This window comes from Cenococcum geophilum (genome assembly GCF_001692895.1).
Source record: "Cenococcum geophilum 1.58 unplaced genomic scaffold K441scaffold_46, whole genome shotgun sequence".
In the NCBI taxonomy this organism is placed as follows: domain Eukaryota; kingdom Fungi; phylum Ascomycota; class Dothideomycetes; order Gloniales; family Gloniaceae; genus Cenococcum; species Cenococcum geophilum.
In genome coordinates, this window is record NW_027137604.1 from 880,506 (window position 1) to 896,109 (window position 15,604).

At 47.6% G+C, this 15,604-nt stretch overlaps 4 protein-coding genes across 4 annotated transcripts; 2 read left to right on the forward strand and 2 right to left on the reverse strand.

Annotated features, from left to right (window-relative positions):
- Positions 1 to 7,132: 7,132 nt before the first annotated feature.
- K441DRAFT_642967 (HET-domain-containing protein) lies at positions 7,133 to 8,356 on the forward strand (the record flags this gene model as incomplete). The annotated part of the gene is made up of 2 exons (XM_067646707.1): positions 7,133 to 8,013; positions 8,059 to 8,356. Coding segments are annotated over exons 1-2 (1,044 nt in total), but the record flags the coding sequence as incomplete, so codon positions are not given.
- A 968-nt stretch (positions 8,357 to 9,324) lies between these two features.
- K441DRAFT_689374 (DUF427-domain-containing protein) lies at positions 9,325 to 10,249 on the reverse strand (the record flags this gene model as incomplete). The annotated part of the gene is made up of 4 exons (XM_067652287.1): positions 9,325 to 9,731; positions 9,789 to 9,976; positions 10,033 to 10,157; positions 10,232 to 10,249. The coding sequence occupies 4 exons, from the start codon at positions 10,247 to 10,249 to the stop codon at positions 9,325 to 9,327; spliced, it is 738 nt and encodes a 245-aa protein (XP_067500138.1).
- A 377-nt stretch (positions 10,250 to 10,626) lies between these two features.
- K441DRAFT_238066 (uncharacterized protein) lies at positions 10,627 to 12,243 on the forward strand. The gene is made up of 2 exons (XM_067640694.1): positions 10,627 to 10,945; positions 10,996 to 12,243. The coding sequence occupies exons 1-2, from the start codon at positions 10,804 to 10,806 to the stop codon at positions 12,129 to 12,131; spliced, it is 1,278 nt and encodes a 425-aa protein (XP_067500139.1). The 5' UTR covers positions 10,627 to 10,803; the 3' UTR covers positions 12,132 to 12,243.
- On the reverse strand, positions 12,230 to 14,168 carry K441DRAFT_665943 (carbohydrate esterase family 4 protein). The gene is made up of 2 exons (XM_067649581.1): positions 12,316 to 14,168; positions 12,230 to 12,272 (listed from the first exon to the last, which is right to left on the reverse strand). The coding sequence occupies exon 1, from the start codon at positions 14,029 to 14,031 to the stop codon at positions 12,406 to 12,408; it is 1,626 nt and encodes a 541-aa protein (XP_067500140.1). The 5' UTR covers positions 14,032 to 14,168; the 3' UTR covers positions 12,230 to 12,272; positions 12,316 to 12,405.
- Positions 14,169 to 15,604: the final 1,436 nt, after the last annotated feature.

Sequence of the window (15,604 nt, forward strand, 5' to 3'; positions counted from 1 at the left end):
AACCTTACCCTTTCATACTCTGATACTAGCTCAAAATATTATCAATATGTTCGTGACCTTTTTGCGGAATGTCTATCCGCCTGAAATACACGCACGACAATGGATGAATGGGGAGATGCAGGAAGGATCTTGTGGCTAGTGTTAAAAATCCCTCTGAAGCTGCTTCTATTTCAGTCAGCCACAATTGATCGCTAAGAGTAGCGCTTCATACAAGAGAAATGCGGAGCTCCCGTCTCATTAGCCAGCCACTTGAACTTTGATGGGTAGCGGTGAAGAACTGTATGTGGCGCAAATAAGGTTGAAAGCGGCTTGGACGGACTGGGACCGGGCGAGTCTAGGTACAGTAGGTGCTATTTAGTGGGACTTGGAAATAAAGCCAACTTCTGATCGACCGTAGTGTTTGTGCGCGTAACACGATAAACCACCCAAGATCTAGACTCCGTACTAAATATTCTTGCTCCAGGTTTCCGTGGCCGCTTCGGCTTCCCTAGGCCACGGGTTATGGAAGCGTTGCGACATAGTCTATCACTTTTTATCTTTTGGAACTACCATGACGCGTGAGCACAGGATTCCACTCAGTCCATACTAGTCGTAATTGAAACCTAGTTTCTGACCACCAGTCGGAAGTACTATAGCCTTTTTAGACGGATTAACCACTACTTCAACATTACTATATTTCTTTTAATCTAGCAAGACGACTTTGGCGATTGTCAATGCTCCATTGTGAAGAGCACATTCCGGTGAAAGTTGACGTAGGCGATTCGGCAGGATTTTCTGAGAAAGCTGGAGTTGTATGAAGAGAAAACTGAAGGACATGTCCAGCTGAACATCATTCTCAGGGCTGCTCATGGTTAGTGCAGAACTAAAAGCCACAGCTTAGCTTTGCTTGGTTATGGCTTAGTCTGACATAACGTGTTGAGATCCGAAAATGAGAACGTAATTTGGTGAAGTTAGGATTCGGGTGAGCATAATATTATTTATTCTGCCTATACTTGCTTCGGTTGTTCAGCCAGCCAATAGAAAGAAGTGAAACACATCGATATCATGCCAATTAAGGCTCGGGAAGGAAAGGGTAAGGAGAGATTACAAGAACATCTATGGTAACCTGTGCGCCTGAGTTCACTGAAGGAGCCCGTTCAGTCTTTTTGTAGTGAGATGAAGAATGCCAGACAATCACACTCACAGTTGCCCCACGCTCATTTCTTCTACCATACCGCAAGGTCTTTGTCGAATCGTACAAGTTCTTTACCCCCATCCTCTACATCCTTCTTTGCCTTCATGCGCATATAAAAAATTGGACAATCTTTGCTACTGCAGATGACTTCGCAGTGAATACTTCCCTGGCACCTTTGACACTGAGTCCAGAGCCGAGCGAACCGGACTTCTAACTCGGATACCTTTGACAATGTCTTTTGATACAACTCGCCGAATCTTGGCCGACAATTTTCGCAAACAGCTCCCTCCTTTTCAGCAGCGTTTACAAGAGGCTTCTTGCATCCCATACATGTCTGGGTTTTCTTCGTGAATTTCATCAGCCCGCCCATGGTTGGTGCTGCTACAGAAACACTACGTGTGTGCTCGCCCGTCAGCAACTGTCCAGCTTTTTTCTCGCCGAGGATAGGCTCGAAGATACGACTCAACGGTTTCGCAAGCTGATTGTCCAGGTAGTATTTGGTGTCGATAGGGATATTGTTCTCTAGGACATAGAGTGGGTCTTCGGATTTTTCGTAGTTCTTCGAGCCGCCAGCGCCTTTAACAATGACGTAGGCAACGCGGTCGCCTAGATTGGGTGCGGAACCGGCGTCACGTTTCTTCATGCGCATTGCAAGCTCTACGTGAGCTTGTTTTGCTGCATAGCCTTCTTTGGAGAGAGCCTTGGTGATAACAAGGTTGGACATATCGATCTTATTTTGAAGGAGGTCGGAGATGGTTTCTTTAACGAATCTAGGCAATTGTTAGCTTCAGAAAGCGGCAGGTGGAAAAGGAGCTACTGACTCTTGAGCGCCGTTGACATCTCGATCAATCAACAACATGCGTAGTGACGTTTCAATGACAGTTTGTACTAGTCGACAGTTGTCTCGGCGCACAGTTTCGATACCCTTGCTGTCCATCTTGTCCCACTTATTCGGATTCGTCCAGTACAGACCAGCATAACGCTTCTTGTTGATAAGCAAATATGGGAAGTAAACTTTCTCGAATTCTAACTTGATCGGCTTGATAAACTTTCCAGAGACATAATCCGCAGCCTCTTGACCAAGTTCCATGGCCTTAGCCAGTTCGGAGGTTCCAAATTTTACCATAACGGAATCGGTGTCACCGTAGATAACCTGTGCATCGTGCGTATATCCATTGGCGATTGTATATTTCTTTTCGACTTCCTCTTTCGTCTTCTCAATCATTTGTCGACCATAGCTAGTAGTACTACTAGCAATAGCTAAACATGGTAGCTTTCCGACCGTGGCTCCAGTGATACCGTACACACTGTTGGCACTGATCTTCAAAGCCAACTGACGACCATTCAAGACAGCTTTTTTGAAAGGGTCTGTCTCAACCGCCAGTTCCCTCTTGGCCTTTTTACGAGCACCGAGGAGTTCTTCTAGAATCTGGGATAGTAGACCTTTGCGAACCTTGGCGGTACAAAACATGTCTCCATTAGGCGTGACAATATAATCTTCGTCTTTCTTCAACCCTAGCTTCTCAACCGCAGTCTTGTCATGTCTCCATTAGGCGTGACAATATAATCTTCGTCTTTCTTCAACCCTAGCTTCTCAACCGCAGTCTTGTTGAGTAATGTCGTGTAGCAGAGATTGTGTGCCTGTATAATACTAGGATATAGCGAAGCAAAATCCAGTGTCGCGATTGGTACATCATAGTAGCCACGAGTTGGTTCAATGACTGTCGCTCCTTCGTACTGGTCATCTGTGCTTTCGTTAGAGAGGTTAGGGATGACAAGGTTCTGCTCCAACGCCTTCCGGAAAAGCTGACTGATGAACTTGACTTGTTGGCCCCTGGCAAGAAGGTAGTTGAAAGGAACCCCCGTGACTCTGGCCATCTCTGTATAATTGACCAAACACATAAGCTTGTCTAGCAACCTTTGCGGTAAATAGGCATCTTTCAGACAATACACAGCCAGTCTTCGTCTGGAGTTGGCGTCGCCGTTGTAGAGTTCAGTAATCATAGTGTGATGTACATCTTCCTTCTGCTCTTTCAGAAAATGCGCACAGACAGAATTTAATGTGTAGCTCCGCAGCTGATGATCTCGTTGGACTAGTTGCAGAAGGTCCAGCTGAAGTCGTCCATTCGTATTCGTGGCCTTGGTGTCACGGTTTCCCATTTGTTTGCTGGAAAAGTTTGTCTTTTTTGATACTGACTGGACGTTCTTGAGACGTGACCAGTACGGAAATCGAGCAACCTTGAGATGCCTCGCACGCTCGAGCAAATACGGGAAGTCGAAGTTGGCAATATTGTATCCGATAATGACGTCCGGATCCACCTCCTCCAAGAAGTCTCTCCACTTCATGAGCATCTTTTGCTCGACATCGAATGAGAATATCTGTGTCGCTACTATCTGACTACAAGTATCCATACAAAACACATTTCTAACAAATGGTTTATCCTCTCCGTATCTAGTGACGACGTTCGCAATTTGAATGACGGGATCTTGGATGGCTTCTGGGAAGATTCCTTTGCGACCAGCGCATTCGATATCGAAGGAGAGGATTCGAAGAGGAGCCATTTTTGCCCACTCTCCGTCACAGGGGTGCGCAATAAGATCGCGATAGGAGACCCACGCCTCGATTTGGCAATTTGAATGACGGTCCCGATGCGGAATCATCTTGTACTTGGACGGCGGAACTTCAACCCAGGACATGCCTTGAATCTGCCAAATATGAACAGGTGCAGTTGAGTCATTTTAAGGGGACGTACCTTGCAATCGATCATAAAACGTAACACATATTGAATGCTGTCGAAGGTTAATACTTGATCGTCCGCTACCTTCCAAAGTCCTTTGTAATTTGCATTTCCCTCCTCGATCGCCGTGCGCACTCGATTGATGGATCTCGGATCTGTAACTGTCACCTTGAGGTATGGACTCTTTTGGTTTCCTTGAAAGCCATAGAGGTTCTCTCGCATAACCATCTGAACAGAGTGTATAGCAGGCTGGTGCTGAGCAAGATGGGTTTCCAGGAAGGCTTTGAAGCCCTCACAATCATTAGGCGTAAAGGATATTGGAGCGGCGACATAAAGGTAGTGGAGAAAGTCTGTTACATGGAGGAGAACAGAGTGACCAGCCTAATGCAACAGGCGATTAGCTCCATGATCAGCTTTTATAATGGAGTGGCGTACCTCGGTGACTCCAAATAGCTTGATCGTAGTCTTGCCACCATGAAGGGCGCCTTCTTCAGCTTCAATCTGCTGGAAGCACAAACTGTCTTTCGTCTCGTCGAAGTCATCTATGCTGGGCCGTTGCCACTGTTGGTCGCGTTCCGAATTGTTCTGCTTGAGGCCGTGGATGTCCTGCGTCAATTTCTCAAGCACCTCTTCCTCAAATTGACTCTTTGGTTGGCTCGAGTTAACGCTTCCTTTCGCGTCCTTACGCGGAGTCCCGAAATTCTTGTTAAAGGTGCCATCTAGCTTTAGCTTCTTCGCCGAACGAGGAGAGGCCAAGATGTTCCCCCGCGCATTTGTCGCTTCGGTGAGAACACGCTTCATTGGAGTTCTCTGGATGGCAGCAGACATGTTGATTTACCTTTGCGAGAGGGACTGAATAGCTGTGCCCAAGCAATTGGGAAAAGGGGAGCGGTGCTCTTTGTTAGTGGAGTGCGGGCGTTGATGTCACAACACGAAAAATCACGGTTACGCGCCTCCTCGCGAGATATGCTGCGAACAGTGCATCGCTGACATAACCTCCGCTAACTCCGGAAGCATTCAGGGGTCATGCGAGAGCATTAGCACACCAACTTTCTATCACATATAATGTTACGTGCGTTTGACTTCCCTTTCCTTAATAATCACATACATGCGAGAGCATTAGCACACCAACTTTCTATCACATATAATGTTACGTGCGTTTGACTTCCCTTCCCTTCATTATCTTATAAGATGCAGTACTTAAATTTGGTCTTCGACTTGGGAAATGATTGGCACTTAATTGGGTTTCGTCGAATTTCTAATGAATCTCGAACGAACCACGAAACCTAGTGGGCCTGAGTTTCGTAGATGCGATTATGGGATTTATATAAGCCTTGGGAGAGCATTAGGAGACACGGATATGCAAGTCGTGAGCTCTCAAACCAGTCCAAAAAGATCACTGCTCTCCTGGATGTACATACAGCGTCTACGGCCCGATGTAGAAGTTCGCTATCAGACAGATTTTTATCACGTTTAGGCACTTAGTGGCTTTCGCGAGGCACTATCTCAAATTACATCCTCGAACTACGAGGCGATCATAGTAACTAGTTTACTACTTATGGTCCACACTTCGAAGGGCTATGGCACCGCCGAATATGACGACCTCTGCGTCATCAACTAGCTAGAATATTATAAGGGCCTGAACACCCTGATAAGAGTGAAGCGGAATAACGGAATTCATGAAACAAGACTATTCTCAATCCTCTAACGTGAGCTTGGGGGATTGAACAAGACGCCAGCCTTGCCGACAGCTCTTTTGGAGTTACTCAGTGCCATCGATTTCCAAGATTCAGATTACCAGAATTTAGAGCTTTATCATGAGGTTCTAGACTGTCTTGGGAGTCTTTACTCAAGCCTTAGGGAAGAGAATATGGGCCCTGGACATTATCTGAGGGTTTTCTCATGGCCTTCCCTATTACGGGCGGATTCTGTGATGCTTGCGAAGCAAAAATGTCCTGTAGCTCTTGTACTCCTAGCATATTACTTGGTTTTTGTAAAGCTATTCCCTGATATACCGTGGACCGGCAGATTGGCGAATCGTGAGATTCAAGTTATTGCAGGGGTTGTGGGTTCAAGGTGGTCTTCGACTTTGGAAATCTCCATGAAGGCCATGCGCATGACGAGTAGGGAAGAAATCGTAACTTTGATGCTTGGTTAACGAATATACTCATGTTTACGGTTAGGGTATGCGTCGGATAGCAACCGGCTGTTACAAGTTTTGTAGGGACCCATAGTGTGATATAAAATGTCGTCGTTTCAAGTTATGCATCTGATTCAGAAGGCATCCTTTAGGGATTCTCAGAAGCTTGTTGGTAGTCAATGTTGCCTAGCAATAAACTAACAAATTACTCACCATACATCCCTTTCTTAGATTACGAGGTTCTGCGAACATGCGTGTTCACCGCGTTAATTTAGAGACTATTAGAATCGATAGACCCCATTGGTCGAATACCGAAAGAACGTAGTGTCTATTCGGGTTTAGCGGACATGTCCCCTCCCTCATGTTTGACAATATTTCCCAGCGCTTAATCAGATAACGTCGAAGTTATACCATCTATTAGAATTTGCACCATCTGCCAATGAGGGAATGCATTGAAGGGCGCACAATTCTGTCAAAAAGTCCGAACCAAGCCATACTGTCCCGCAAACACGTAACGGGGTCCCCTTAGACGAAAGGCTGAGCTGCGTATACGTAAATCTTTGATGGCGGCGTCCCCCACGAATACTTTGTGCCAGATTTGCAGAAACCTTAACTTAAGACTGAGCACATTTATCGACACAGGGTGGCGACACCCAACGTCGTTAGAGTACGAGACGGTGGAGGACGTCTTAAGCGGAAAGCCCGAGGATCGGGAGAGGCACTATGTTCTAGGGGAACATCTGAATGAGGATTGCAACTACTCGGATAAAGAATTAGAAGAACAGCTCGAAGCGCCAAGAATTGTGAATGAGTTTGATGACGCTGGCCTTCATGTCAATGTTCGACCGTCCAAAAGAAAGGTTGTTGGCTATCTAGCAGATGTTGAGAAGCGAGCCTCTAGATGTACTCTATGTAGGCTCATATTGGCGGCCGTAGATCACGAGAATAATCGCCGAAAACTGCCCTCCCAATCACTCCGGGAAGAGTTTTTCAAGGATAGTGATATGTGCAAGATCAAGTTCGAGTATTATGGGCAAGGTGGAGGTCATTGTATCCCCGAGCTAATGCAACCGGACAAATCTTTGGCCTATGGTCGGTATGACTGCTCTGTCTCAATTGGAGAACATTTCGAGGCGTACATTTACCCTTTGATCACTGATTCCAGTCTGAAATGGTTTGGTGGGCGTCTATACCAGCCACAAATCGACTTTGGGATGGTCCAAAGCTGGCTCCGGTCTTGCGGAAGATTTCATGAGAGATGTGGCACCGAGAGAGTGCAGCGATTTTTGAGGCCAATATCCCGGCTGCGCTTTATCGATGTGCATGATATGTGCCTTGTAGACGGATCAGAGAACAGCCACTACTTGGCCCTGAGCTACGTCTGGGGAATTGTTCCAGTATTTCAGACCGAGAAACGGTTTAAGGATGCCCTGTACATAAAAGGTGGACTCCGAAAATTCTGGGACCGCGTGTCCAAAACGGTGCAGGATGCGATACAAGTCGTCAGGAAGCTGGACGAACGGTTCCTCTGGACAGATTCGATATGCATCGTACAGGATGATGCTGATGAAAAAAGTGATTTGATCAGGGACATGCATACTGTCTATGCACGAGCCAAGCTGACAATAGTAGCAGCAGAGGGAAGGGACGCTAATGCAGGCCTCGTGGGACTACATCAAAACTCGAGATCAGTTCCTGAACTCTTCTCTATCTGGCCCGATCTCTCCTTGTTTTTGGCCCAAGCTCCGCTTTGGGAAGTTCTGCTCCGGTGTCCCTGGTCAACTCGAGCCTGGACATACCAAGAGGCGCTACTCAGTCCGAGGCTGCTAATTTTTACGGATAGTACGGCCCACTTTGCTTGTTGCAGTACATGTTGGTCCGAAGATATCAACAGCATTAGCGAAGAATTACCCCCACCCTGGAAATATGCTAGCGGAGCCGCCTTTACGTTTAGACCTGGGGTGGCCGAAGCAGAGCTTCTACTAAAATCCGCCGAGAACGCTGAGGATTCCGATATTCTTTCTGACTTATGGGGCACAGTGGCGTCTCAGCTATCTGAGCGGCATTTATCGTTCGAGACCGATGTTTTATTTGCGGCTGCGGGTATGCTCGACCTGCTTGAGAAGTTCTTCAAGGTCAAATCTGTGTTCGGACTTCCCGAGCGCCGTATCCAACAGTTCCTCTTCTGGTCACCGATAGAGCCCGGATCTCTTCGCCGCAGACTCAGTCCGGATAAGCAGCCTTTCAATCCGAGCTGGTCGTGGTCTGGATGGGTTGGGGAAGTCGCTTGGCTGGAGGAGATATCGCAACCAGTGAAGTCTTCCACGCAACAACAAATAGATTGGATGGGACTCGCTGCGTACAAGGAAGCTTCAGTTCCTTTTGAATGTAACGGTCGTGGCACTGCGGAGGATGATCGGATGAAGGTTTCTACTGAGCAGAGTCCTTTTTACTTTGCAATCGCTAGTGACTGGCCGCTGTTGCAGTTCCGCAGTAGAGTGAGTCGATTTTCTATATCAAAATCAGCTACTGCTTCGCAATGGATTAGAGAGCTTCAACCCTACGCTTGGGATTCAATACCGGCACCTGGGAGAGAAAAGGAAGGGGTCTACTGCATTATTGCACTGAATAGTCCTAAGGTAGTAGTTGGCTCTGTTGTGCTTGACGCAGTTAGCTCCATTGCGGGCGTGGACGAGATGGAGGCCACATTTGTCATTATCTCTTCGGACCCACACACGGTAGATATTGAAGGCTTCACAAACCAAATATTCTACAAGGTCCTTGCAATCGATTGGACGGGCAATGTATGTGAACGCTTCGGTCATGGCATGGTTCTGCAGCAGTCCTGGGACGAGAGCAACTGGCAACTGAAAACGGTAATATTGGCGTAATTAGGTTTTAGTCCCTGTCCCTACATATAGAGTTACTACAGTAAAGTAAGGCTCAACGCAATCCCTTAAATCCTTGTCAAGCCTCAAAAGACACTGCGTATTTATCAACGTGTTTGTAAGCGCAATTCTTCCTCGTTCAGCTCATGTCCAAACATTTCGTTCTTGGTGGGAACGTATTTGGCTGGCTACAACACTAAGACTGACGAGTAGGTTCTGAAACGAACGGCTCAGAAGATAATCTGATGATAAAAGGTTAAATGAGAGGCACAGGATCAAGAACGAAGAAAATAGGACTAATTAAATTCCATAAGACCAGAAAGACTTTTTAAGATATCATCATGCTAGTTCAGCATTCATAAAATGTCGATCAGTAGTCCCACCCTATCTCTTCTCCTGAACCCCATCAATCCAGATATCGACTTTCTCGTTGTAAAAACACAGGGCTCCCGCAATAGGAGCGCTCTCGGGCGTTGGATACTGGTACCACCACACTAAATCCTTATACTCCTTCCCATTCACCGTCACATTATAGTAGTTTGCCCGGCCCTTGTAGGGACAGTATGTCTCTGAATCACTCTTACTTAGCAGGCTCCAGTCGACGCTAGTGGGTGGGAGATAGTAGCGAGGCCGGAGGGACGTTTCGAAGAGAAAGAGAGCATTAGATGTCTGTGCGAGGATTACACCGTCGAGGGCCACACGAACTTCGCGGCGGGAGGAGAGGATATCGATGCGCTTGTAAGGGTCTTTGGGGTGTTGGTAGATAGGAGTGTCTTCTTCGAACCATTCATCTGATTAGACGACTGCATTAGCTGAGAGCATGAGTGTAGGAAGTAGGAGATACAAACCGATCGCAGGGAAATCAATCTTCACCAGTCCCTTCAGAGGACCCTCCTCAAATACTACGGCACTGTCCGTACTTTTATCCCCAACGCTCAGCTTTGCCAAGTATGCGCGACCAGCGTTGCCTTCAATTGCTTCCGAATCCTTTGTCAATTTGGCGGCGCCGGTGATGTCATCTGTAGGGATGTAGAGGCTGGGATATTATAAGTTCTATGAATTCTACAGAAAACCTCGGGGTAATTATCATACTGCGGAAAGTAAGGATGCTCCCAGACGTGGTGCGCATTGATTGAGTCAAAGATGAACTGGCCATTGAAGAGACCCCGGACGCGACGAGGGGTGTGTTCATATTTGTGCGGGCCTTCTGAGACGAGCTTTTGGGCAAGTTTGGTAAGACTATTACGCGTTATTAGTTAACGGGAAGATGTGGATTTCAATAAGAGGTGACTTGCTTGTTGGTCGACATGGTGTGTATGGCGTATAGGTTGGAAATGTGCGAGGTGTTTGATGTTTGACGTAGTAGAGGCCGATAATTGAGAGTTGGTAATCAAGGTTGGTGGTACAATAGTGGGAGCTTTGAGTTGAATGCCCTCATGGTGTGTATGGCGTATAGGTTGGAAATGTGCGAGGTGTTTGATGTTTGACGTAGTAGAGGCCGATAATTGAGAGTTGGTAATCAAGGTTGGTGGTACAATAGTGGGAGCTTTGAGTTGAATGCCCTCATGTTGAGCGCCATCATTACGGCCTTTATAGCGCGCCGGCGGGTATGCGGCAACGGCCTGCAAGTTGGTAATGCGACAGACAATGTTCTTTGAGGTGTTGTGGGAGTGATGAGGGGTAGCAGAGCTCTGAAGACGGATTACGAGTCAGCCCTGCCATTTGCCCTTTTAGGCTACCCCGAGTCGAAGCACAACACCACGGATTTCTCAACATACACTGCCCGCATTGCCCGCATTGCCCGTATTGCCCGCACTATCTGCATTGTGTATAAATTACTTGCAATTACTTTTGCATTATTAAATGGAATCCGAATCTTCTCACTTCAAGCGGTTGACTATGACGTCGTTGCTTATGAAATCGCTACAGGGTCTGAAACGATGTAGGAGAGATTCCAAATCGCCTCCGCAGCCTTCCGCGATCCATCGCCCCTCCACCCAAAAGGGTAGATGATTACTACATCTATGTCCGGTTTCAGGATGCTAATGTTTGCAGGAAAGACTCTTTATCTCAGCCTCCCTGATATCCATTCCGAAGAGTATCTTTACAATCTACAGCATAGCCGTCTACATCAACTGCCGGAGGAGCTTCAGCTTATTATTGGTGGATATCTTCCACAACATGCAGTTCTTGCACTACGTGCCACAGCACGGGACTTTCACCGCATTCACGTACAACCGTATTCTGTAAGCTCTGACGAACAAGAGCTGTTCAAAGAAATCCTGCGAAGAGATGACTATAGGAGGAACTGCCGTCTCGACCGAGGAGGCAAGCTTCCTGATAAATCGTTGGCTCTTTGCAGCAACTGCCGTATGCTTCATCCCAGATCCAAATTCTCCTCACAACAGTTATTGGAGCCGCCAGAATCGCGTCTCTGCATAGGTGCGGAAGGCGTCGTAGAACTCTGCTCTCATTGCAGTTTCACTTTCGAGGACCTTCGAAAGCTCCACCTAGACTCTCCCTGCTGCAAAAACACTACGTTTACGGTAAGACCTTTCCTCGTCTGTGCGAGTCCGGACCACGCACAAGATCCAGACGAGAGCGCAATACCGGGACCGATAATCCGATTACAATCAAGGTTTCTAAAGCCACAACATGCCCCAATGCATGAAATATTAAGAAGGATCCTGATACTTACAGCCAAACCGAGAGAAATGGTATCAGAGGATCTACTTACACTAGCGATATCTTCAATGAGTGAGCAAATATGCCCGCACCTCCACGTGAGTGATCCAACTGCCTACCAACCCTTCTGTCCCCTCGAATGCGAGGGCCTAAATGGGGTGCATTTCCGCCGCTGCGATCCATGGGCTTGCTGGAGCTGCAGGTCATCCTGGAGGCACTGCCCTGAGCCGGCGTGTGATACCTCGTACGCTCTCTTCCGTCGTCGCCACACGCAGGAAGGAAGGCCAGACGACGTGGTCCTTACTATTATTCGAAAGTTCGGGCCACTTAAAGAAGCTCGCGATGTCAATAACGTATCTTGGCTGGCTCAAATCACACCTCCTTCGGGTCCACAGGACCAAAAGTACGTAGTGGATGCTCAGCAACTCGTGGATCCGAACTCCAACAAGGCATTTTTGCGGAGCATAGAGTTTAGATCCGGAGGCCTTTTCGATTGGAAATGGTGAAGACAATTATTTTTGCCCGCATACCATATCGAGGTTTAACGATTTACGTTCCTATATTAGATTTCTGGGATACGCACCGTGGAGATAGTCTAGCAAACTCATTCTTGAATAGTAATGTTTTTATAGCTATATAGCTTTGGAGTAGGGTTCGCAATATTACCTTTCTCATGCTTTTTGCTAAAGCCGTGACAGAATTCCATTACTTTTCCATATATTCTCTACATCTTCACTATATCATCTTCACCACATTATCCCTCATTTCCTCCAGACCCGCCTACAAAGGCGGCGCATTCGGATCCATCATGCACTGATCAACGCGCATAAGCTGCTTCCCCGTCTTCTTCGCGATCTGAATAAACTGCTGCAAGTAGCTCACGGTACTCGGATACAAATAGTGCATAACAACCAAATTCCCGCCCTTATTGACATCGCGCTGGAAACTGACCAGCTGCTGCTCCGGCGTCGTCGTCTGCGCCCACAGCCAATCCTCCACATCCACCGACCACATCGTCACATACGGGTTATCGTTCTGCGTCGCGAGCGCGAGCCGCTGGCGCATGCGCGCGCCCTCGGTCCCGAACGGGGGGCGGAAATACGGCGTGTGCAGCCCGCCCAGCTCCTGCGCCACGGCCGCGATGTCGTTGTCGTACTCCCAGTCGATGCTGGCGTAGTCGGGCAGGCCCTCCATCTTCGGGTGCGTGTAGCTATGCAGCGCGATCTGATGCCCCGCGGCCTGCATCTCGCGGTAGACGTTGCTGAGGTTGGTGCTCGGGTCGAGCAGCGGCGCGCCGACGGTGAAGAAGGTCAGTTTGATGTTCTCTTCCTTGATGATCTGCAGGACTTGCTGCGCGTACTGCGGGTCGCCGTCGTCGATGGCGAAGGCGAAGGAGTTGGGCCGCTTGCAGGCGAAGACGAGTTGGCCGGAGGGCAGCTTGTTGGGGATCGTGAAGCCCGCGGGGATGGAGGGCACGATTTCGATTTTCGAGAGGACGAGGGCGTCCGTTTTGTAGAAGCCTTTCAGGGCGACGCCGATTACGCGCCCGAATTCGATGTTGAAGTGCGACATTGGGATGTAGATGCCTGTCGCAGAGGCGTAGCGCGCCGCTTCGACGGAGTCCCAGGTCTCGGGGTAGGGGTTGGCGGATTCGTTGCAGGCAGCGTTGTGCTGTTGCAGCGCGACGGTGAAGGCGTTCGTGCCGCTGTAGGCGATGTGGAGGTAGGATCCCTTATAGCTAGTCATGTCACGGCAGCTGCCGGTTACCTGCGTGTAGAATGAGTAGTCGGAGTCGGTGGACTTGATAGTGAGCTGCCTGGTCCCCCAGGCCAGCGTCATGCCATCATCGGCGCCGTGCCAGTATCCCAATGCGTTGCTGGCGGAGTCGGCGAATTGGTCAATCACGAGAGCTGGCGCCGTGCCAGTAGGAGCTGCGACGGTGGAGCTGGGACCGGCGGATACGGAGGTGGTGGTCACAATGTACTCGCTCGCCGTGCTGCCGCAGTAGAATGCCATTGGGCCAAAACTGACTGGTTTCGTGAAGCCCGTGAAGAAAACCGTCACGATCTTGCTGGTGTCTAAGCCAGAGAATTTGGAGAACGGAATGCTGTAGAGTTTCTCGGTTCCATCGAAGGTCCATCCCAGCTGAGTGGTTGTTTGATCAACAGCAGTATATACGTCCTGACTGCAGGTAGATGAGGATTGCAATTCGGCAGTGAAAGTAGTTCCAGCAGGGGCTTTGATGCGGAGAGAGATTCCGCCGTAAACGGTTTTTGCGTTAATACAACCTACTTGACTGTAGAAATACGAGCTCGTGTCTTTTGGAGTGAGGGTGACTCGATTGGCGCTTGGAGAACCAACGACAATTGATTTCATTGTAGCATCATCTGAGCTAGGTTCTAGCATTGCGTTGTAATAAAGAAAGGTAAGTCGAGATTGAGAGACCCAGTCATCGATTACGAGATTTGAGCATGTTCCAGATGGCGTAGCCGAAGCGCTGGAGGTTATTAGAGTAGTCGGAGCGCGTGGAAGTGGTTTGCTAGCTGTAGATATGGTAGTGAATATAAGATGCTCAGCCCTAGCTAGATGGAATTCAATGTTTGTTTCGCAACTCACCGCTAACCCACGAGCTTAGACTGGCCAGAAGCCCAACTGCAATACTCGTACGCATTATAGTGATTATGAAAAATTATTTGAACGAAAGACAGGGGATACAGCGAGCGAATTGGAATTACTAAGATCCCTATCACGTATGAAAGATTGTCGAGCTATCCATGGAAGTAAACGAAAGGAAGGGTGGAAATGGAGAAAATAAAAAATGGGCTGTAACGGACTCCCATTCTTCAAAAAGAAGCGCCCAAAGCCATGGCTACCCGGAAAGAGGTGGAGTCGCAAATAGTCCCAGGGTAACTTGGCAAGTCGGCGGAACGCATGGCGCAGATTTGATTCTATTTACGGGATAACCGAGAGCTTGGCGATCATGGCAGACGACATGATTTTCGATGGCGCCTTTTTCCAGCCAGGGAATGCTGGCGTTTTGGTGCTACACATAAAAAATGACACCCTGCTAAATTACTATGCAACAACACTCTGACACCCCTTGGATGGCCGTTGGTCACGTGCCGGAGGCACGTGCCCGTAGTATAGTCTCTCCGATCCCAGGGGCCTTACCTCCTTAAGGACTCGTCTCCTGCACAATCTATCCTGTTCCTACAATCGTGCCTTATAGCCCTCTGTCCATAAAGTCCCCTTACAATCTACCAACTTTTACCTTAAAGTTTTAAAGGATTAGATAGCTACTCTATTTACCCGGTTTAAGTTTAATTAAGCATGCCTGGGTATAACTTAAAGAGAGGCTCCACAAATAATTTCTATGTGTTACTTAGATGCACAGATCTAAAAATAAGGTAATTAAGGAGCTATCTAAGGCCCTAATGGTTTGCTAGAATAAGATAGCACCTGCCTTTTTAAAGCCTTCAATAGATAGTATGGAAAAGAGATGCGATGCTGCAATTAAGGCCAAAAGGTAGCACACTAAATACTAGACTCCAAAAAAAGTCGCAATTGCTCGAATGTATATCTACAAGGAGCTTTAGGTAATTTTTAGAGCTCCAGAATTGATTGTGTAGTTGTCCTAAGGGCAACCCAAGGTAACCGTAATAATATCCCTTACATTGCCCCCCCTTCTTACGGTTAGTCCCTAATTACCATTACCTTATAGTAAAAGGAGATTATAAGGGCTTGTCCTAGAAGGGGTTTAGAGAGATATTAGTATACTACTATATATAATCTAGCTATCTAGCCCCTACTTAAAACTCTTAAAAAACCTTAATAAGAAAAAATATAACTAGAGAAAAGATATAAGGATTACTAGGAGACCTATTAAAAGCTTACTAAAGTGTATTAGTAACTACCTAAGCTAATCTAAGGATTTTTATATAACTTTATATCTAAGCCTTTATATTAGCCTATAATTAAT